General features: G+C 45.1%; 1 protein-coding gene across 2 annotated transcripts in view; it reads right to left on the bottom strand.

The window, feature by feature from the left end:
* adck1 (aarF domain containing kinase 1) overlaps positions 1–22,998 on the bottom strand; it is a 512,025-nt gene that overhangs the window by 95,410 nt on the left and 393,617 nt on the right. For both annotated transcript variants that reach the window (XM_067992031.1, XM_067992032.1), the window contains one exon: positions 11,361–11,558. In XM_067992031.1, coding sequence (XP_067848132.1) covers positions 11,361–11,558 — 198 coding nt within the window. The remainder of the gene's footprint in view (positions 1–11,360; positions 11,559–22,998) is intronic.

Here is a 22,998-nt window from a genome sequence, read left to right as displayed (position 1 = left end):
AGCGTTACCAACTGAGCCGAGGCTGTCAAGTGAATATGACTGTGCATCTCCCAGAATCAGGCCTAAAAGTGAGATTGTTCCTGAGATCAGAATGTATTTCTATCCTTTCCCTTGGTTTCAAGGTGTGGAAGGAGGCGAGAAAGGGTCAAATAACATAATTTAAAAACACACATAACCAAAAACCAAACCTCATCCGAAACGCTGGATTTAAAAACAGCGAATTGTGGAAAGATTCCTATTCTGAAAGAATGTCAGCTCATTCGCATGTACAACAGGGAGGTCTGCTGCCTGAGGAGCTTCCACCAGCTGCCGTTAGCAAAGCACAAGTCCAGATCAAATGGTGCCTCTTCAGCTGAACTCGAATGTCATTCATTCCAGGACTGGTATTCTGTGCCGAGGAGCCTAATCCACAAAAGAAATTCCTTCCTTTCACTTAGTATTTTTTTTTAATATGGCAAATAAATTGGAAAAATTAAGCCTAAGGAAAGAAAGAAAGAACTTGCATTTATATTGTGCCTTTCACGACCTCAGGACGTCCCAAAAGCGCTTTACAGCCGATGAAGAACTTTTTGCAGTGTAGCCACTGTTGTGATGTAGGAGCAACATATCTGTGTACATACAGCTACTTCAGGTGGTTACTCTTAATATGATGTCGTTGAATCATACTGAGCTTAATCTTCCTCTCTTTTTGTGATAAACAGGAGAAATAATCGTTTTTAGTTTATTGTAATTGCTAATGAGATTGCAGGAATGCAGAGATTTTGTAGCATGGCTTCCAGAGAAAGCAGTATTGTTAGCGTCAAGAGAAATAGCTCGCCTACAATAGCGTCTTTCGTGACCTCAGGACGTCCCGAAGCGCTTTACAGCCAATGAAGTACTTTTGAAGTGTAGTCACTGTTATTATGTAGGAAACACAGCAGCCAATTTGCGCATAGCAAGATCCCACAAACAGCAATGAAATAAATGACTAGATAATCTGTTTTTCCAATGTTGGTTGAGGGATACATGTTGGCCAGGACTCCCCTGCTCTTCTTCGAACAGTGCCGTGGGATCTTTCACATCCACCTGAGGGGGCAGATCTGGCTTCGGTTTAACATCTCATCCAAAAGACGGCACTTCTGACAGTGCAGCACTCCCTCAGTACTGTACTGGGGTGTCAACCTTGAAGGAATTGAGGGGTCCAAATCACTCTGATATTTAGGGGTACATTTTTGTTTTTAATGCTCTCGATTCAGAGCTTCATGCTTTTTTATGGAGCAAGGACAACCCTCGAGTCTACTACTACTACAACAACAACAACTTGCATTTGTATAGCGCCTTTAACGTAGTAAAACATCCCAGGGCGCTTCATAGGACCGTTATCAAACAAAATTTGACACCAAGCTACATAAGGAGTATTAGGAGAGGTGACCAAAAGCTTGGTCAAACAGCTAGGTTTTAAGGAGCGTCTTAAAGGAGGAGAGAGAGAGATAGAGAGGCGGAGAGGTTTAGGGAGGGAATTCCAGAGCTTAGGGTCTAGGCAGCTGAAGGCGCAGCCACGAATGGTGGAGAGAAGAAAATCAGGGAGGCGCAAGTGGCCAGAATTGGAGGAGCGCAGAGATCTCGGAGGGTTGTAGGGCTGGAGGGGGTTGCAGAGATTGGAAGAGCATCACTCACAATCTTTCGGACATGTACTTCTTCAATCTGTCCAGAGGCGGACTGAGCTAAATCCCCACTTGATGCAAGAATTAGCACAGATGCACACACTGTGGGAGATGATAGTGATGATCAGGAGCAACACTCCTCTATATTCAGATGAATCCAGAGAACCTAGGCTCAGGTTTACAGAGTCATGGCTTAGGAAGCCCCAAGGGTCATCGTTGGAGTTTAACCAACTAAAATCACATCCTGGATACAATCCAAGACCTGGTCATCTCCTCCCATAATTTCCTGCCTTGTCATGAGAGTTATATGAGACACTAGGTTGAAAGCCTTACATAAATCAATGAGAGCAAATGTAAGTGGATTTCCCTCGAGCCGTGTGTTCCTCACTCTTGTGTAAAGTCATACTTGACGCAAGAATAGAATCCAATCTATTCTTCTACAATACTCTGAAGGCCACCAAAGTGCCGTGACATCCTGAAGAATCACTTTAATACCACTGATATATACGAGATTCTTTGTTAGTTTCAGGCTCTATAGGATCTTCCTTCTTGTGGATAGAAATATGGAGCAATGCAATCCTGGCAGTGAGTTACAACTGTCTGCTATTTTAATGGGGGGACGGGGGACAGGGGGTTTTAACCTGTTTAATTTAAATACTTTCACGCCTCTGCTAAAATAGCAAACATATAAATACACTGCTACAAATTCAGGTCTGCCACAGGTACCTTCTCGGGTTCAGTGGTGTCACTCGCTCCCGTAAGCAGCCTTTATGGGAGTTGACTCACTCGGCCCTATTTCTACTTGTAGTATAGCGTAACCTAGGGATGTAACAATAATACGTATCTTTCAGACATGTACTTCTTCAATCTGTCCGGAGGCGGACTGAGTTAACAATTGGCGAGGCAAGGTTTGATACGAATCTTTAAGTTGCTTTATTTCACAGCAAGTGGAAGTACAACGCAAGAGTTATGATCAATTTGACTTAATGCGAACAGTACCACCTATCTTCACACAATGATACAAAATAAAGAATATGCTACCTGACCCCATATTCGTGGATCATTTTATTTGACTTAAACAAGAGGTCTTCTAACTGATCATCGAGCATTTCTGACTTTCTAAGTCTCCTTAAAGCTTTTGCAGCTCTTTGTTTTCCAAAAGCCTGGTTATTGGTATCTCTCTTTTTATCTCCTCCACAAACAAACAGTGATTAAAGGGCTTACCAACACAATGGGTGTGAGCTGTTCTTCGATTACTTGGACAAGCTAATGAGTTATTTATTGTTGGGGAGAGGAGAACATTCCAAAAATCGATGGAGAAAAAAAGAAGAGGATATTGAGGTAATTCTAATTTTTGGTAACTAACATAGAATTTACAGCACAGAAACAGGCCATTCGGCCCAACTGACCTATGCCGGTGTTCATGCTCCACACAAGCGAGTGTGAAGCTTGACTGGCTGTACTGCAGTGAAGCCCAGGCCATTTTAACTCCCAGGCCTCAATTCAATCTCCCAGCTGAGTCACCCGCCCGATCCTGCCGGGAATCAGTAGCCAACTAGCAGGCGGGGCAGGACGCCGCCGCTGGGGATACGCGGGAATGTTCCCCAGCAATCAGGTACGTGGGTTGGAGGAGGGGTCCAGACGTCATCGAGGTCGGGGGATGGGGGAAGCCACGGGAGCACGGGTAGGCCTAGATTTCCATGTCAGGTGCTCCTGCTCCTTCCGATCCATGACGGAAACCTCCTTGGCGCCCGGTTTCCCCGGCGGGGCCCCTGAATGGGCGTCAAATACGTGACTGCCGTTTAAATTCGTGGCGGGGTTCGAATGACGTCATCAGACCCCAATCTTTGAACATTTATGAGGCCCTCACGCTGTCCCGAACTCACCTATAAAAATGGCCTGGGTCGTGCGTACGTGCTTGAGGCATCCCTCCGGAGGGAAGAACGCTGCCTCTATTTTAAACCCCACCCCACTCACCCTGGCACGCCCCATTCTCGTTGGACAGGGGTGGGGGAAGGGGGGCCTTTCAGCTTTACAGCCAGGAATGTGAAACCGCAGCATATTGTTTCAGATTGTAGTGCCGGCTTTTCAGGGGGCTAAGCTACAGAGCTAATCAGGCATTAGCGCCCACTTCATTTCTCGGTAATGACCTTAGCAGAACTGAATCTAATTACTTGAAACACAGAGAAATAAAAACAGAATACGCCTTCAAAACTTTGCAACAACTTCCATCTCAAAATGGAACAGCAGAAATGGAATTCTATGGTGTTTCTTTTTTAGCTTCAGTTTTTTTTTTAAATTGTCCTAAAATAGCTGAGATCATCAGTAATCTGCAGTGCCAACAGACTGCCCACGTCATCAGCTTGCTAATGATGTCTTAATGTGATGGGAAAAACACTCTGCCCTTTCGACTTCAAAGTCAGTCAAGTACATGGACTCAAACGACAAACAGCTCAGGCCTTGCTCAAAAAACAAAGACCGAGGGTAGATTTTGCAGCCTTAAGGTTGCTGGATCCTCTGTCCCTTGGATTTTTTGGTGGGCCTGTATCAAAATTTATTCACAAGTGCTATTTATTGGAACTCGTGTGATTGTTTTCAGTTTCCCCGCTTTTAAAACGCTCTGTCGGAGCTTCTGGGGACTGATCTTCGGCATTCAGCTGTGGCTCAGTGGGCAGCACTCTTGCTTCTGAGTCAGAAGGTTCATGGGTTCAAGTCCCACTTCCAGAGCCTTGAGCACAGAATCTAGGCTGACACTCCCAGTGCAATACTGAGGGAGTACTGTATGGTCGGAGGTCTTTCAGATGAGACGTTAAACCGAGGTCCCACCTGCCCTCTCGGATTGATGTAGAAGATCCCACGGCACTACTTTGAAGAAGAGCAACAGTGACTACACTTCAAAAGTACTTCATTGGTTGTAAAACGCTTTGGGACATCCTGAAAGGCGCTACATAAATGCAAGCCTTTCATTTCTTAAAGTCCACCAAGAAAATCGCAAGCTACTGGCTGCATTTTAGCAGAGGTGTTGTACAAATGGAAGACATTGCAGGATGCCTCATTTATTTGATGAGCGGATTTATTCCTCTCTCCTTCATGTATTTATCTAGCTACCCCTTAAATGCATCGATGCTATTCGCCTCAACCACTCCATGTGGTAGAGAGTTCCACATTATAACCACTCTGTCGGTAAAGAAATTTCTCCTGAATTCCTTATTGGATTTATTAGAGACTATCTTATATTTATGTCCCCTAGTTTTGGACTTCTTCACAAGTGGATATCAAGAGAATTAGCAAGTTGCGCCAGTATTCCTGGCCTCTCCACCAAGGTGCACTCCCAGTGTCGCGCATGCCCGTCAGTGCCGTGCAAAGTAAGGAACTTGTCCCACAAGGGGTCAGAGGACAGAAGTTCCCAGCGAACGTGAATTGCCGGGGTTCCAGGCCTGCGAACCTTCAGGGCCACATTGTACAAATTGGAGGCAGATTCCAATGGAATGGTTTGTGTCGGGCCACCATTCTGAACATTGGCCGTACACTATTTACAAACTCTTCACTGGAAAGTCAGGGTGGCCTGCGGAATTCCAGCATGATGGGCACAGGTATCCCTGGTTCAAGAGTGGGAATCCTCACAAAACCCCCGTGAGCCGACTAGTCACCGTGCGTAAGTGAAGCATTTCAGAAAGCCTATATTCACCTCTTTGGGAAGCTGCGGAGAAAACCTGATCTGTTGCTCCTGGATTCTTCTGGACTGTGGTACTTGCTCCTGGACAGTCCAAAGCCATGCAACGACAACAACAACTTGCATTTATACAGCGCCTTTAATGTAGTAAAACGTCCCAAGGCGCAACACAGGAGCAATTATCAAACAAAATTTGACACCGAGCCACATAAGGAGATACTACGACAGGTGTTGGTCAAAGAGGTAGGTTTTAAGGAGCCTCATAAAGGAGGAGAGGCAGAGAGGTTTAGGCAGTGGACTTGATGAGGAAAGCTCGCTCGCTGGCAGAGTCCATCCTCTTGAACATCAAAGTGCCTCAAGTACCTAATTCTCTATGTACAAGAAGTGCCTGCACTTAAGATGAAGAAAGCAGAAGAGAAAATGACTCATAAAAACCATCTTCGATGTTGCGTCATTTTAGTGACGTGAACATTATTGCACGGAACGAGACTGGTACTTCTACAGAGACAAATCAGACACAAAGAGATCCCTGATGCATTTTCCCCTTTGTAATGGGTTCTTACTTGTACTAAGGACTTGTACTTTTTGTCCTCTTTGAAGAGCATTTTGTTAACATTTCAAGCACATCTCCAGCACCACTGTCCTGATACAAAGACTGTGTTTCCATTTGTTAATGCAGTTATTTGGTGGACTGCACCTAGCTACAAACCACACTCTGTCTATCAGGAGGGAGCTGCACTCCACTAGTTTTGATCGTTTTGAAAATGCCAGAAGTATTTTTTAATTTAAAAATGAGACAGCAAGGCAGTCATTTCCTGCTGCTTTTCGTTTTCTGAACTGGAGCCTGCACCTGCCAAACTGAAACTTTCCCTCACCAATTGTAATTAAAATCTGGTTGACTGCAGGCTGAGTTTATTTATAGTAATTAGATGCTTATGCTTTAAAGGGACATACCAGCTTAAAAACAGCTCCATCTTAACTGAATAATGTACTGTGCATTACACTGTAAAAAGTTCCTATCATTATAAAACATCGCCCAACTTACCCTGAGCAATAGGCTACAGGCCCTCTTGTAGCCATCTTATTCTGCTCCTGTCAAAATCTCTGCGTCCTAGTACTGGAGTCCACCTGTCTCTGTGGCTGCTCACTCAGGCTGAACCCAAAGGTACATAACCTTGGTGTCCTGTTTCACCCTGAGCTGAGCTTTGAAACACAAGACTGCCTATTTCTGCCTGTGCATCACGTGCCCCCACTCATGCCTCAACCCCAACACCACTGAGATCCTCATGTTCATCCCCCTCCATGCTCGACTTCTCCAACACTCTCCTCACAGCCCCCATGGGTCCATTCTACATGAACTCCAACTTGTTCAAAACAGTGTCACTCACATCCTAGCCTTTACTAAGTCTTGCTCCTTTATCACTCTACTCCTTGCTATCCACCACACGGTTTCCCAACACAATGAACTCAAAATCCTTGTGCTCATTTCTAAATGCATCCATGGCCTCCTCCTTCCCTCTCTCTACCACATCTCCAGCCCGCAAGCCAGCGCACACCACCATCTCGAGCCTCCTCTGCATCCTCTCTTTCGATGGCTCATTGGTCTTGGCCCTTTGTGCTATTACAGATATTGTGTATAGAGTTCTGTAAGCAGCATTTACCATCAGTCACCGTGGGGTTGGCACCGAGATCAGGCGCTCCTGGCGCAGAACGGCGCTTGGCCGCGGAAACAGCCCTCTTGCTTTTCCAAGAATTTGCAGGAAGGATTTGTGTGAACAACGGACTTGTGAACAGTCACCGCAGTCGCATGTGTGATAAATTGTGCTGTATAGTTCGGCTTATCCGCATTTCATTTGTGAATAAATCCGGGCAGCAGTTTTGCCTGTGCAAAGTGATGTCGTGCCGTGAATATTTTCTACCTTCCTCGTTGACAGGAGACACAGTGAGCATTCCACGTTAGTAATTTACCGCGCTCGGACTACGTTACCTCAACTCGCGGACAGTAAAGGACGCAGATTTCAGTTTGTGGTAGATTATAGCACAGATTTTCCGTTCGGTCTTACTACGACACTGTTTGAAATGAGTAAGTTGACGCCAGGCGGGAAATCGAGGTTTACGGAAACTGTCATCGAGCCGTTTGCACGAGAAAAGACGTGTCGGGACAAGGCCCGAACCGTAACTACGGCCTCCGGGAGGGGACCTGACCCAGCCTGGCCTCACGGTGCACTCACTTCCACACCACACTCCAGAAAAGTATGCTGCTACTTTTGTTTTGATGCCTACCAAAACCCGCTGGGCATCGACAGGAAAGCGACAGTGCAACTTTGACCCTTGTCTTCACTGTGCATTGTTTTAAGGACATAAAATAATAGTCAGCATGAAAAGGCATTGGTGGTGCTTTCTTTCACTGTCTGCCTTCTTCTCTATGCACTCTGTCTGTCTAAAGAGGACCTGGGTTGCACTGGTCATGTAGAATCATAGCATTATACTGCATAGAAGGAGGCCATTCGGCCCATTGTGCCTGTGCCGGCTCTTTGAAAGAGCTATCCAATTAGTCCCACTCCCCTGTTCTTCCCTCATAGCCCTGCAAATTTTTCCCGTTCAAGTATTTATCCAGTTCTCTTTTGAAAATTACTATTGAACTTGCTTCCACCGCCCTTTCAGGCAACGCATTCCAGATCATAACAATTCGCTGCATTAAAAAAAATGTTCCTCATGTCGCCTCTGGTTCCTTTGCACAGAGCTTAATAGATGCTGTGCCTCTTTGACTCCAACACAGCGATCATTATTACACAATTTGTGGTATATTTTCCTCTCTCTGCCAATAAAGGGTTACTTCTTTTGTTTTCATTAACTTTCCAATGGACCCAACAGCGCCTGTACACAATTTTGCTGCAGGGTAACTCTGCCCAATACAAAATCGGTTTGTGGAAAGGAAACTGGCCACTCACCACAATACTTCTCTAGTGGTCAAAAAGCCACTGAAGAGGTATGGCTCTCATCCAGTTACAGAATGCCTGTCTGACTGTAATGACTCCACAAAAATGCTGATTTATTGGAAAAGCATATTCTTGCTGAAAAGGCCCCTAAAAGAGATTGCGTTCCCTCGGCTTCGAGACATAATGTTCCTCAGGCAGCACTTACAACCCACTTACCAATCAGCGATAAACTCCACAGACCCAGAGATGCACACGTCCCCTTTGTTTAATAACCTCAAATATACAGCAGCAAATGCCAAGAGTTTGCTATTAATGGCATCAAGATCCTTGAGCTGATGATCTCGGGAGATAGATTGCAACGGGAAGATTAAAAATTGCCAGGTGATCCAAAATTCTCATTTAAATCAAGTTGAGCTGCACCTGGAGTGCTTATGAAACGGAGAGAATCGCAAACTCTAATTTTACTCCTGTTGTTTTGACTCCTTTGAAACTGAGAAAACAGCGAAAAGCACTAACTTGAGAAACAGAGCTGAGGTCGCACAGCAGTCTGCGGCAAGACTCTTAAGGGAGCGAGCGTGATGGGCCGAATGGCACTTTCTGGCTCTGAGCTTTCCGTTCCTATTACTAATGATGTTCATACTAAGGGGAAGGAGAAGGACAGAGTTGCACAGGATACTACTACGTGCCAGTGCCAGTACTGAGGGAGCGCTGCACTGTCGGAGTTGCCGTCTCTCGGATGAGATGTTAAACCGAGGACCGGTTTGCCCCCTCTGGTGGACATAAGAGATCCCATGGCACTATTCCAAAGAAGAGCAGGGGAGTTCTCCCCGCTGCCCTGGCTAACATTTATCCCTCAATCAACACTTAAAACAGATTATCTGGGTCATTTATTTCATTGTTGTTTGTGGGAGCTTGCTGTGTGCAAATTGGCTGCTGCATTTCCTATATTACAATGTGGAGATGCCGGTGATGGACTGGGGTCGACAATTGTAAATTGTAATTCCTATATTACAACAGTGACTACACTTCAAAAATACTTAATTGGTTGTAAAGTGCTTTGGGGTCAAGAAAAGTGCTGTATAAGTGCAAGTCTTTCTTTCTTTCATTAATAGAGAGTCACAAGTCACATAGACAGTGTTTATAACCAGCAAAGGACAACGAGCTGCCAGTCAAATGAACGTATTCAACAGATCTTGTACTATCGTGGTTGGACCATTGACCCTACGACACGAGGCACTCATTTTTTCTAATATAATTTTTACTCCTCTGCATTAATTCTCCATTGTGCTCTGAAGCACATCACAAGACACTGAAACTTGGCCCCAGTGACACCACTGTACCCGAAGCCAGCTGTGTAATAAAGGGCAGCAGGTGTTGTCTGTACAGTAGGTTTCAAAAACATTTACTGATCATTTCTGTTATCATTAGTTCAACATTGCAGTTATTAATATTCCATGAGAACACTTCATTTAAATGAGCACTAGTTATTAAAGTCACACACACATATAAGTCTGAGATTGTTAGATTTTTGTTAGGCAACGGTATTAAGGAATATGGAACCGTAGGTGGAGTTGAGGTACAGGTCAGCCTTGATCTAATTGAGTGGCGGAACAGGCGCGAGGGGCCGAATGGCCTACTCCTGCTCCTGTTTCCCTAAGTGGCTAACAGTCGTGCACGTGAGCTAATAATTTTCAACTCTATCTCCCTGCCCCACCCAATCCCGTTTGAGTTTCTCATGACTGGCCTGTAACAAGGTCTTACCAGTAGATTATCTTGCCACTGATTCCACAGATAGATTTTAACACAGGAGTACGACCGAAAATGGAAGAAAAGTCTGTTGCTAGTTTTGACCAGTTTAACTCCCTTTTACTCACATCCACTTTATCATAGAATAACACGGTGAGAAATACAGACTTATATTCCATTAAAGTAAGGGGTGATATGTGGATTGGCTTTGAAGAAGGAAAATAGAAAAAGATTGTTTAATACGCTTCAAAATAAGAATGTTACCTGAAAAAAAAGCTCAAATCCATTTGCTAAGCTACTCAAATTGGTCCAATTGTATTACACAGCAGAAATGAGCACTACATCCACAACTCTACAATCAAAGTTGGGTATCCGAGAGACAGAAGTGGGAGGATAATTAGTTCTCGCAGCATCGGTGATATCTCCTTGGCAACCACTGTAAATATTAGTGGAAGGGACCATAGCGCCGCACTGCAAAGTCTGAGTGGAGTTCCATTTGCTGGCAAGGCAAGTTTTTTACTGCTCCCGTAGTTTGAGCAGGGTGTGTAATTCACACAACACAGCCTCCAATGGCAGGCGGTTTCCACATCTCACTTTTTGAGCACCGCATCCGAATTATTATTACAATGCGTGAACACTACAACTGGGTTCAAAGAAAGAAAGAACTTGCATTTATATAGCGCCTTTCAGAGCCTCAGGACATCCCAAAGCGCTTTACAGCCAATGAAGTACTTTTGAAGTGTAGTCACTGTTGTAATGTAGGAAAAATGTAAGGAATCTTACAACACCAGGTTATAACCTTACATTTGTCCACCCCAGTCCATCACCGGCATCTCCACATAATGTAGGAAACGCGGCAGCCAATTTGCACACAGCGAACAGCAATCTGATAATGACCAGATAATCTGTTTTTTTAATGATGTTGGTTGAGGGATAAATATTGGCCAGGACACCGGGGAGAAGCCCCCTGCTCTGCTTCGAAAAAGTGCCATGGGATTGTTTACGTCCACAAGAGAGGGCAGACGGGGCCTCGGTTTAAAGTCTCATCCAAAAGACGGCACCACCGACAATGCAGCACTCCCTCGGTATTACACTGGGAGTGTCAGCCTAGATTTTGTGCTTAAGTCTCTGGAGTGGGATTTGAATCGGAGATCTTTTGATTCAGGGGCGAAAGTGCTACCAACTGAGCCATGGCTAACAGTTTACACTGTAGCAGCAGCCCAGGGTTTTGATATTAATACTGTGAATTCACCGCAATGGGCTTGTTTAAAGTCAAGCAAATCCAGACTGTTGTGAGCTCTTGTTAAGGCCTTGTTAAAGGCCATTCATAAGCCAGCAAGATTTCCTAGTGCTCCTCACCTCATTCTTGGAGACCGGCGTTTGGTCGATTCCTTTGGTTATCGAGGCCCAGGATCTGGCTGTTATCATACAGGCAAAGAGCGGATACAAGTCCCCAGCCCCCAGCCGCCTGCTGTACATCTCAACGCCTTTCATGTCGGTTCTAATGAGGGAGTGCCACAGGTGGCAATAGTCGAGACGGAACTCCTCTGTCAGAGTCTGAATAAAACCAAGAATAGCAACAGAGGTCAGGACAACAGGAAATAATTACAACTGAGCATTACTTCATCTACAGAAGTGTCCAAGAGTTTATCAATTAATAGCTGACCCTGCTTTACGCATATAATTGGCTTTAGAATCTTTACATAGAATTACATAGAATTTACAGTACAGAAACAGGCCATTCGGCCCAACAGGTCCATGCCAGTATTTATGCTCCACACTAGCTTCCTCCCACCCCTCTTCATCTGAACCTATCTGCAGACCCTTCCATTCCTTTCACCCTTATGTACTTATCTAGCTTCCCCTTAAATGCATCTATGCTATTCTCCTCAACCACTCCATGTGGTAGCAAGTTCCACATTCTAACCACTCTCTAGGTAAAGAAGTTTCTCTGAATTCTTTATTGGATTTATTAGTGACTACTATTTATGGCACACAGTTTTGGATTCCCCAACAAGTGGAAACATCTTCTCTACATCTATGAATCTTAAATGTTCATGTTTAATGTGAAACATATGCACAAAATCTGCTGCAGCTGCATGAAAGGTGCAAAGATGCACTCATTTCCAGACCAGCGTCCATCCCACTACTCTCAATAGGAATGCAAAAATCAGGTGCACTGTAAAAAAAATTTGGCGTCAAGGCAATTGATGTCAACATAATCATTTTTTTCCCGTTATTTTTGCATTTTGTTCCAACTCAAAGGTTCGAACATTCGTATTTACCAGTAGCAGGGTTCGCACAGAGTAATGGGGAGCTCTGTTATCATCAGCTAGGAGGACACAGCCTGAGCTTAAAGGGGGGGTAAATTCAAAACTAGACTGCAGCAAAAATATTTCAATGAGTGAGTGGCCAATCTATGGAATGGGCTCCCTACGGAGATAGTTGGACCAGTAGTATTGATTAATTCAAAAGCAAATTAGATAGATTTCTTTCAGAAAATAACATTTTGGGATACAGTATAAAAGTAATTTGAAACATGACATGTGGTAAGTGTAACATGCTTGGGAGGAAAAGGTGACTTTGGACCTATAGTTCCCGAAGCTCTCCACCACTGGAGTTTTCCTCACCTCATGGCTGGGTCTGTTGTAGACTAATTGATAGAGATTGATTGCTAAGATTGGTCAACAAGTCCATTATCATTGTAACACGCATTCGTATGACTACCAGGATGGTGGAAGGCGAACTGGATAAGATTAGTCTTTTTCTCGTCTAGCAATTCCTATGTTCCTATAAATGCTCACAATAAAAATTGTCGGTAGCATTTTATATAAAAAAAAGTCACACTTATGACAAATGCACCATTCAGTCTGGTACTGAGCTACAATGAGCAATAATATCCCAAGTTAATTCTGAACGAGCTAACCTCGGCAGGGTGGTGGCGACAGGACCAGTACGATTGGCCTCACTAAGTCCTAGGGTAGGAAGGGAAAAATATATTAGTCAGGGTCCTATTCCTGACAGCAATCCAATTAGCCTTGCTGGAATGTGTACATATATGGATGGCAAGAACGTGCTAGCTTTGGCTCAGTGGGTAGCACTCACACGAGCCAGAAAGTTGTGGGTTCAAGTCCCACTCCAGAGACTGGAGCACAAAATCTAGGTATTTCCAATGGGGTCCCGCAAGGCTCAGTACTAGGTCCCTTGCTTTTTGTGGTATATATTAATGATTTGGACTTGAATGTGGGTGCCTTGATCAAGAAGTTTGCAGATGATACAAAAATTGGCCATGTGGTTGATAATGAGGAGGAAAGCTGTAGACTGCAGGAAGATATCAATGGACTGGTCAAGTGGGCAGAAAAGTGGCAAATGGAATTCAATCCAGAGAAATGTGAGGTAATGCATTTGGGGAAGGCAAACAAGGCAAGGGAGGATACTGAGAGGTGTAGAGGAACAAAGGGACCTTGGAGTGCATGTCCACAGATCCCTGAAGGTAGCAGGACAGGTAGATAAGGTGCTTAAAAAGGCATACTGGATACTTTCCTTTATTAGCCGAGGTATAGAATGCTGGAACTGTATAAAAACATTGGTTAGGCCACAGCTTGAGTACTGCATGCAGTTCTGGTCACCACATTAAAGGAAAGATGTGATTGCACTAGAGAGGGTACAGAGGAGATTTACGAGGATGTTGCCAGGGCTGGAGAATTTTTGCTATGAGAAAAGGATTGGATAGGCTGGGGTTGTTTTTTTTGGACAAAGGAGGTTGAGGGGAGATTTAATTGAGGTAAATAAAATTATGACGGGACTAGTTAGAATGGATAGGGAGGACCTACCTCCCTTAGCAGAGGCAGGGCAGGGGGCATAGATTTAAAGTAATTGGTAGAAGGATTAGACGGGAGCTGAGGAGAAATGTTGTTCACCCAGAGGGTGGTGGGGGTCTGGAACTCACTGCCTGAAAGGGTGGTAGAGGCAGAAACCTCAACTCATTTAAAAAGTACTTGAATGTGCACTTGAAGTGCCGTAACCTGCAGGGCAACGGTCCAAATGCTGGAAAGTGGGATTAAGCTGGATAGCTCTTTTTCAGCCGGCATGGAAACGATGGGCCGAATGGCCTCCTTCTGCGCCGTAACTTTCTATGATTCTATGACACTCCAGTGCAGTAGTGAGGGAGTGCTGCACTGTCGAAGGTGCCATCCTTTTAGGTCATCATAAGGTTAACTGCAGTCGGTGAAGGAAGTCCGGAATGACTGCCAGTTTTACTCTCCTTTTATATATTTTTGGCAGTTAACATGGATGCCTGAAGTGTGACTGACTTTATATAGATGTAATATTATATATTGCGAAAAGGAAACTTCTCAGATATATGCATGGGTGCTGTAATATATTCAGCCTGTCTGAAAGTAAATATTTGCTTGATATAAACTCCAGGGGCTGGTGCGAGCAAGCCTGTCCTATGATTGAGACAGCACAGCTCACACTGCAAACCAACCGGTGTGATGGTATTAATTTAAATACCCGTACTATGACAGCAGGAATCCAGGAATGTTTCACAAAAATCTAATTTATCCTGAAGATAAATCTCTTTTGAATGACCAGTGTAGCTGATGCTGAACAACTCCTTGGCACTTGATGATAACCGTGGCTCAGTGGGTGGCCCGCTTGCCCTCTTGAGTTAGGAGGTTGTGGGTTCAAGCCCCACTCCAGAGACTTGAGCACATAATCTTAGCTGACGCTTCAGACCGGTACGGAGGGAGCGCTGCACTGTCGTTCAGTTGAGATTTTAAGCCCCCTTAGGTGGACTTCATAGAATCACACAGCACAGAAAGAGGCTATTCAGCCCATCGTGCCTGTGCCGGCTCTTTGAAAGAGCTATCTAATTAGTCCCACTCCCTAGCTCTTTCCCATAGCCTGGCAAATGTTTCCCCTTCAAGTATTTATCCAATTCCCTTTTGAAAGTTGCTACTGAATCTGCTTGGAGGCAGTGCATTCCAGATCATAACAACTCACTGCATTAAAAAAAAATCCTCATCTCATCTCTGGTTCTTTTGCCAATTGCCTTAAATTTGTGTCAGACCCTTCTGTCAGTGGAAGCAGTTTCTCCTTATTTATCAAAACCCCTCATAATCTTGAACACCTCTATGAAATCTCCCCTTAGCCAGCATTAAGCAAACAACCTTTGACCTCCAGGCACGCTCTTACCAGGCAAGCCCTTGTCTTGGTGGCATTCTTGTTAGAACTGTCTTTATCTTAGTTACTCAGATAGGTTTAACGAGTTGGGTCTTTTTACTCTCGAGCAGTGTAGACTTAGAAATGACTTGATAGTGGTGGGTACTGACTCTCTGAGTGCCTGCAAGAGGGAGCTGGACTGGTTCTTGACTGGGGCAGAGATCACATCATATAGAAGGTAAGTGTCTTAATAGATAACAAATGCATGGTCCATGTGATTTCCTGGACTGGTTTCGATCACATGAGGGGTTATTGGCCCTGTGTTTTATAGGGAAATTACAAGATAACAGGGTGGGGGTGGGGGGTGGTAGGAAGTGTCCAGTCGTGATGCTCCAGCTTCCAGCTATCTTGAGTGTGGGGCAGGCTAGATGGACCAGCTGATCTTTTCCTGCCCCGTCATTTTTGTAAGTTTGTATGCATGTTCGCAGTACTCGCCAGCATCTCACCCTTGGCACTAGATAACATTAACTTAAAACGGGTTCCAGTGATTGGTGATCAGGGGGTCAGACGCTGGTTCTCCTCCTGACCTTGTCCCTGACGTGGGGCAGGTGGGTCTGCCCCACTCGTCAAACTGGTCAATCGGCTTCAGACCCACGGTGTTAGCTGCCTCAGACGTAAATAGCCTCTCCTCTTCCCTTGTGGCTCTACTGCCATCACACCCTCACCTTGCAGAACTCCACTAACCTCTCGTTCACCCCTACAGACTGTCTGGAGGTTTAAGTATGTGATTGACATTTGTTTAATAGGCTCAGCAAAGCATGAAGCCTATTTGAGCTATTTCTTCTTTCTGACAACTCTCTGTGTATCAGGCCAGTTCATTGTAAACTTGCTATGCAGAAACATTAAAAACTTTTCAAAAGACTGAAAGTCAGATATATTGATAAAATGCCTGCAGCTTCCATTTAAGCCCATAGACCCTGCAGTGCCCGTGAACAAGCAATTTATAAAATCCGAAAAGGCCTGTGGATGCTTCAAATCCCCTCTCTAATGTATTCTCAGGGGATCTCAGAATCCCTTGAACAGCAAGGATTGATAGTTGAAATCTCTCTAAATGACACATAGGACCCAGGTATATAACCTTGCTGCATTACTAAAGGATTCACTGGGATTTAAGGAGTGAGTTTTCTCAGAGCCCTGACAGGAGGTGCCAGAAATTCAGCACAGATTTCCCCTCAGCTCGAGGCTTTCGTCGTCACCAAGGAGCTGCCTCGATTAACATCTCCAGGGCTCGAAGGTGTCTTGTTTTTTCCCTCTCTCATTACTTGTGAAGTTCTACGGTGGCGTGAAGGTTGAAAAGAAGAATCGCTTAACAGAGTGCTTGGCAGCGTGAAGGCACGAGGCAACATTGAACCTGTCAACGTTGGCCAAATCCTAGTCGCGAGATTTTTTTTGCTTGCAAGCCATATATGTGAACCATCACCTTGTACCAAAAACAAACATTTCTAGAAGCATCCAGCTGCGTCTGTCGCATAGACTGCAGCTGATGTCCAAATGCCATTCATTTCGTGTTTCTTCTCTCGAATCCTCTGCTCTTTTCTTGTCTCTCTTCCTCTGTCTCCCTCTATTCCTATCTGTGTCTTTCTTTCTCTCGTTAGAGCCCATCCTCAGCTGTAGGATTTGCAAGTGTTTTCTCTTTGCCTTCTTCTGCCAAAAGGCAGCTTTGGAGCCAGGGTTATCCCAGCCTCCACAGCAACACTCAAGAAGCTCGACACCATCCAGGACAAAGCAGCCCGCTTGATTGGCACCCCATCCATCACCCTAAACATTCACTCCTTTCACCACCGGTGCACCGTGGCTGCTGTGTACACCATCCACAGGATGCATTGCAGCAACTCGCCAAGGCTTCTTCGACAGCACCTCCCAAACCCGTGACCTCTACCACCTAGAAGGACAAGGGCAGCAGGAACAACACCACCTGCACGTTCCCTTCCAAATTACAAGTCATCCCGACTTGGAAATATATCGCCGTTCCTTCATCGTCGCCGGGTCAAAATCCTGGAACTCCCTTCCTAACAGCACTGTGGGAGAACCTTCACCACACGGACTGCAGTGGTTAAGAAGGCGGCTCACCACCACCTTCTCAAGGGCAATTAGGGATGGGCAATAAATGCTGGCCTTGCCAGCGACGCCCACATCCCATGAACGAATATTTAAAAAAAACGAAAACCCTTGATTAAAAGGACAGGCACTATCGCTATTAATGCTAGGATAGTCTTGCCTCTATTGCAATAAAAACAGAAAATGCTGGAAATATTCAGCAAGTCAGGCAGCGTCTGTGGAGAAAGAAACAGAGTTAACATTTCAGGTCGATAACTCTTCGTCAGGACTGAAGAAGTGCCTCTATTGTGACCTTTTGCTCTCTGGCAAGAGAAAGGCTGAGAATTACCAGCACAGCCCATAAGTGTGAGAGATCGCTATTCTCAGCTGGACAGCAGAGAAGAGTTCGTAGGCCTGCATTCCAGCACAGGAGAACACTCACTTCAGACTCCTGCTAAGGCTGAGCCCCATCGGAATAGGAACACTCACCCCTCATGAAACTTCAAGAAAACAAGCTTCAGGTCAGTGCACATACACAAATCCCCTGTTCATTGATTACGGTTGAATAATCACCCCAATAGCATTTAGATAATGAGTAGTACATCTGCGCATTGCTTCCAAACAAAACAGAGTGCAGCTGATAATTCAACGAGGATTTTTGACTGGGTCAACGGAGTCTCAATTACCAGTGAAAGCCATTGAAGCAGGCAGAATGAATGGGTTCCACCAACTATTAGACAGATTTCCAGAGAGGGAGGGGATTAAAGTTTACGTTGAGAAGCTGGGGAGACAGGGGTTAATATCTGTGAAAAGGCAAAGTCTTTTCAGGCCTATTGTCTTCTTCCTGTTTCGAACAGCTGTGAGGACCGGCATTCCTGCCCCTTGACCTGCATCAGGAAAAATGAGTGGAGGTCAGTGATGCCGGGTTTCTGTCCTGCCCTGGTATTTCCTGAGCTTTCTTTGGGGTGGGGGTTGGAGCGGGGGGGTGGTTAGTGAGGGAGTGGAGCTGGCAGTCAGTGCAGTCCCAATGTTCCAAAGCTAATGCAGTGGGAGAGGGCTCCCGACTCATTCTTCTCCCAGGTCACTGGTATCACCTGCAGACCTCAGGTAAGCAGGGCCTCTGTGTGCTACCTCCGATTCCCGGAGGGGCTGCGGGGACGGGGGGGTGGGTGGGGTGGGTGGGGGCAGAACACCCGAAACTGAAAGATCAATAATATTTCAAAAGTTCAAACTGCACCCCAGAAGGATGCTTAGGTCTCATCAGGACCTTCTGAGTCTCAATCTCCATCAAAGGCCTGACATGCACTTGAAGTTCATACCCCTTCTGCCAGCACTAGGTCCTGTCAGGGGGGTTGGACTTACTAATGGTCTGGAACAGGAAATTCCCACGCTCCCAGTTTGGGTGCTCCACTCCTGTCCAGTACCAGGATGGGGTGAGGGCGGGGAGGCAGGAAAAATCTACCCTCTTGAATTTGCTACATTGCTATCATTTTCATTTCTGAGACTGCGTGGCTTCCTTTTTTTTTTAATATTGTGAGAAACATCTTGAGCGAATGAAGGAATTACCGCCCCTCGGAGGGGGCAAAGGTGAGCAACAAAGATGGTTCTGGGTATCGGGATTTGAAGTTATGAGGTAAGAGTAGGGTTAGGGTTAAAAATTAGGAACAGGAATTGGCCATTCAGCCCCCTCGAGCCTGCTCTGCCATTCAATTATATGATGGCTGATCTGTACCTCAACTTCATTTACCTGCCTTTGCTCCGTATCCCTTGACACCCTTACCTTACATAAACCTATCGATTTCAGTCTTGAAAGCTCCAATTGTCCCAGCATCCACAGCCTTTTGGAGGAAGTTAAGAGTAAGCAGGAGTCAGCCAAAGCCTTTCTTTTACACAGAGGGTAATTACATTTCTGAAGAAAGGGTCAAGGCCTGGAAACTACTGTTGGCAATTTTCGGGAATGCCGAGCGCTTAACATTCCTTCATCCGTTATTTTAAATGCAGACGTTATCTTTTTATTTTAAATGGGTTAACATCTCCGCTAAAATAATGGTCAACGGAATCTCATATGTGCACATTAAACATTTATCTGCTAATAATACCAACAGTAAATGTTGGATTTTGATGAGAAGGGGTACAGATGGGGTTGGGAACAGTCGGGAAGGACGTGCTCACACAGAGCTGTCAACACTGGGGAAAGCCCTAGGCTGTGAGTCAGCTGCATACCTGAGACATCACTTGCATCAAAAGCAGCAAGCTATGTCCATCGTACAAGCATAGGGGAAGGCACGTTCGTGCTTTAATCCAGGATCACTTTGTTATTATAGCTGACAGGGCTGCTCTCAATCACTAGTATTCTTCAACCGTTGCTAGGCTGATCGATTCACGTCTCCTGGTGACTACAGGAAGACGTGGTTCCAGCCAGATACCTATAGGAAACAGGTCTGATCACACAGCGGGAAGCATGGACCTTTGGCTGCAGTATAAAACCAGGGGCCACAGGCCCCTGCTAAAGAAAGCAAGCTTTTCAAAAGTTAAAACAGGCTCTGATAACGCCCATGGCACACATTTTATTGATTCAAAGTAGCTGACGGTCTTGTCAGCTGTTTTCAATCTTTAAAAAGGTCACACTGCAGGTGAGAGGGCAGTTAGAAGCATTCCTTACGTGCGTTTCCGTAAAGTACGGAGCTGATCCGTTGAAAATCGAGGTAATATGATTTCTTTCCATGCACTATAAACATGCCATTAATATTCTTCTCTTTCTTCATCTGTTCTTTTCTTCTACTGTATTTTTCTTTTCCATCTCCTTTCCTCTATTCACAACCTACCTGGGTTGCTTATGCGAGTGCTGCTTTTGATTTTCAGCAACAGAAAGCATTAGAATGTTATGGACCCACGGCTATCCCAGCATGCACAGCCGCATCGAAACTACTCTACCAAAACAAAATGGCCTATAGTCCTCCCCCCCCACCAACCAACCAACCAACTCAGTAATCCTTTTCGATGCTGGTTGTCTCCAAAACCTCCCCCAGCAATGCAGCCCCTGCAATCAGAGACGTGTGAACATTCGGCACTGCTGCAATGTTACACTGGCCCTGAGCTCAGACCATCGCTGAGAAACATGGACCATTATCACCCTGCTGGGTTTGTGTCCTCAAAAGCAAGTAACGCTATCCAGAAAACCCTGATCTCGACATCTTCACAGGGAACATGTATCCTGCCCTCGCAACTCAACGATGGACTAATGGAGCTGCGCATGCCTGTACTTCAGGCAATGGTGAAAGTCTTGCGACGAATTGTTACCCTTTTGATAATACAACAGCGGCCATTTGATCTGACAGGGAAGTGGTGAGCTTTTTGCCCTCACTGGCTTACCCCGTTCATTGATAAAAAATATATGATGGGTGGAGCAAACGGGATGAGCCACTTACTCCTAAATTGAAATGACATTCTCTCTACCTCACTGCAGGATACAGCACTGCACCTTTACAGGACCTGGGTGGGGGTACGGCAGCAGCTGTGGTAGAAAATGCTGCTCTGTGCAGAGGTTTTAGGCGTTAAGATACTATAACATCGGACTTTTCAATGCATTTTCAAATGGAATGTTGCGACCCAGTCAGCAATTTTAATATATAGCAGATACATTCCTTTACCTATTTAGATCATAGAATCATGCAGCACAGAAGGAGGCCATTCGGCCTATAGCGTCTGTGCTGGCTCTTTGAAAGAGCTATCCAATTAGTCCCACTCCAGTGCTCCTTCCCCATAGCCCTGCAATGTTCTCCCTTTCAAGTATTTATCCAATTCCCTTTTGAAAGTTACTATTGAATCTGCTTCCACCACCCTTTCAGGCAGCGTATTCCAGATCATAACAACTCGCTGCGTAAAAAAAATTCTCCTCATCTCACCTCTGGCGCTTTTGCCAATTACCTTAAATCTGTGTCCTCTGGTTACTGACCCTTCCGCCAGTGGAAAGTTTTTCCTTATTTAGTCTATCAAAACCCTCCCCGATTTTGAACGCCTCTAATAAATCTCCCTTTAACCTTCTCTGCTCTAAGAAGAACAATCCCAAATTCTCCAGTCTCTCCATGTAACTGAAGTCCCTCATCCCTGCTGCCATTCTATAAATCTCTTCTGCACCCTCTCCAAGGCCTTGACATCCTTCCTACAATGTGGTGCTTAGTTTTCATCATTTACCATTATTAAATCAGGATGGTATGCAAGATATACCAGTTGGTAACTCCAACTGGCATAAGAACATAAGAAACAGGAGCAGGAGTAGGCCATACGGCCCCTCGAGCCTGTTCTGCCATTCAATCAGATCATGGCCGATCTTTGACCTCAACTCCACTTTCCTGTCCGGTCCCCATATCCCTTGAATCACCTAGAGTCCAAAAATCTATCCATCTCAGTCTTGAATATATTCAATGACTCAGCATCCACAGCCCTCTGGGGTAGAGAATTCCAAAGATTCACAATCCTCTGTATGAATAAATTCCTCTCATCTCAGTCTTGAATGGCCGACCCCGTATCCTGCGATTATGCCCCCTAGTTCTTGACACTCTAGCCAGGGGAAACAATCTCTCAGCATCTACCCTGTCAAGCCCCCTCATAATTTTATATGTTTCAATGAGATCACATTTCATTCTTCTAAACTCTCGAGAATATAGGCCTATTCCAATCAACGTCTCTTCATAGAACAACCCTCTCATCCCAGGAATCAATCTAGTGAACCTTTGTTGCACTGCCTCTAAGGCAGGTATATCCTTCCTCAGATAAGGAGACAGTACACATCAAAACTGTAGGCAGTACTCCAGGTGAGGTCTCACCAATGCCCTGTACAACTGTAGTAAGACTTCCTTACTCTTGTACTCCAACACCCTTGCAATAAAGGCCAACATGCCATTTGCCTTCCTAATTGCTTGCTGTACCTGCATACTAACTTTTTGTGATTCTTGTATGAGGACACCCAAGTGTCTCTGGACACCAACATTTAATAGTTTCTCACCATTTAAAGAATATTCTGTTTTTCTATTCTTCCTTCCAAAGTGAATAACCTCATATTTCCCCACATTATACTAAATCTGCCACCTTCTTGACCATTCACTTAACCTTTCTCTATCCCTTTGCAGACTCTTTGCCTTGCATATTTTGCATATCATCTTCATTTAATCCTCCCTTCACCACACCATTGCCGGCCGTGCCTTCAGCCAACCAGGCCCCACGCACTGCAATTCCCTCCCTGAACCCCACTGACTCAACACCTCTCTCTCCTCCTTTAAGACCCTCCTAAAAACCCACCTCTTTGACCAAGCTTCTGGTCACCCCTCCTAATATCTCCTTCTTTGGCTCGGTGTTCATTTTTGTTTGAATACACTATCGTGAAGCGCCTTGGGTCGTTTTTCTATTTTAAAGGCGCTACATAAATACAAATTGCTTTTGTTCAAATTATCTTCTGGGGGGGTGGGGGAGTGGAGGGCAGCTTTCCATCGGCTACTGTCCCAGATCCCTTAACGCCTAAATCCAGCCCTGTGTACAATAATAGCTCAAATGATTATTGTAGTAAGAATGAACAGGGAGGCCCAAAGGATACAAACTCTTGTAGCTGATTGGGAGCTAGCCGACGGTGGGGGATCTCAGCACATGGAAAGAGAAGAACAACTCGATGAGTCAATTGTAGTCTGGAGGTTGACGTGGTAAAATCTACATCCAAATCTACTCCTCCGTTAACTTTACA

This window comes from Heptranchias perlo, chromosome 10 (genome assembly GCF_035084215.1).
Source record: "Heptranchias perlo isolate sHepPer1 chromosome 10, sHepPer1.hap1, whole genome shotgun sequence".
In the NCBI taxonomy this organism is placed as follows: Eukaryota; Metazoa; Chordata; class Chondrichthyes; order Hexanchiformes; family Hexanchidae; genus Heptranchias; species Heptranchias perlo.
The sequence above is the reverse complement of the archived record's forward strand: the minus strand, read 5'-3'. Positions and strand labels throughout refer to the sequence as shown.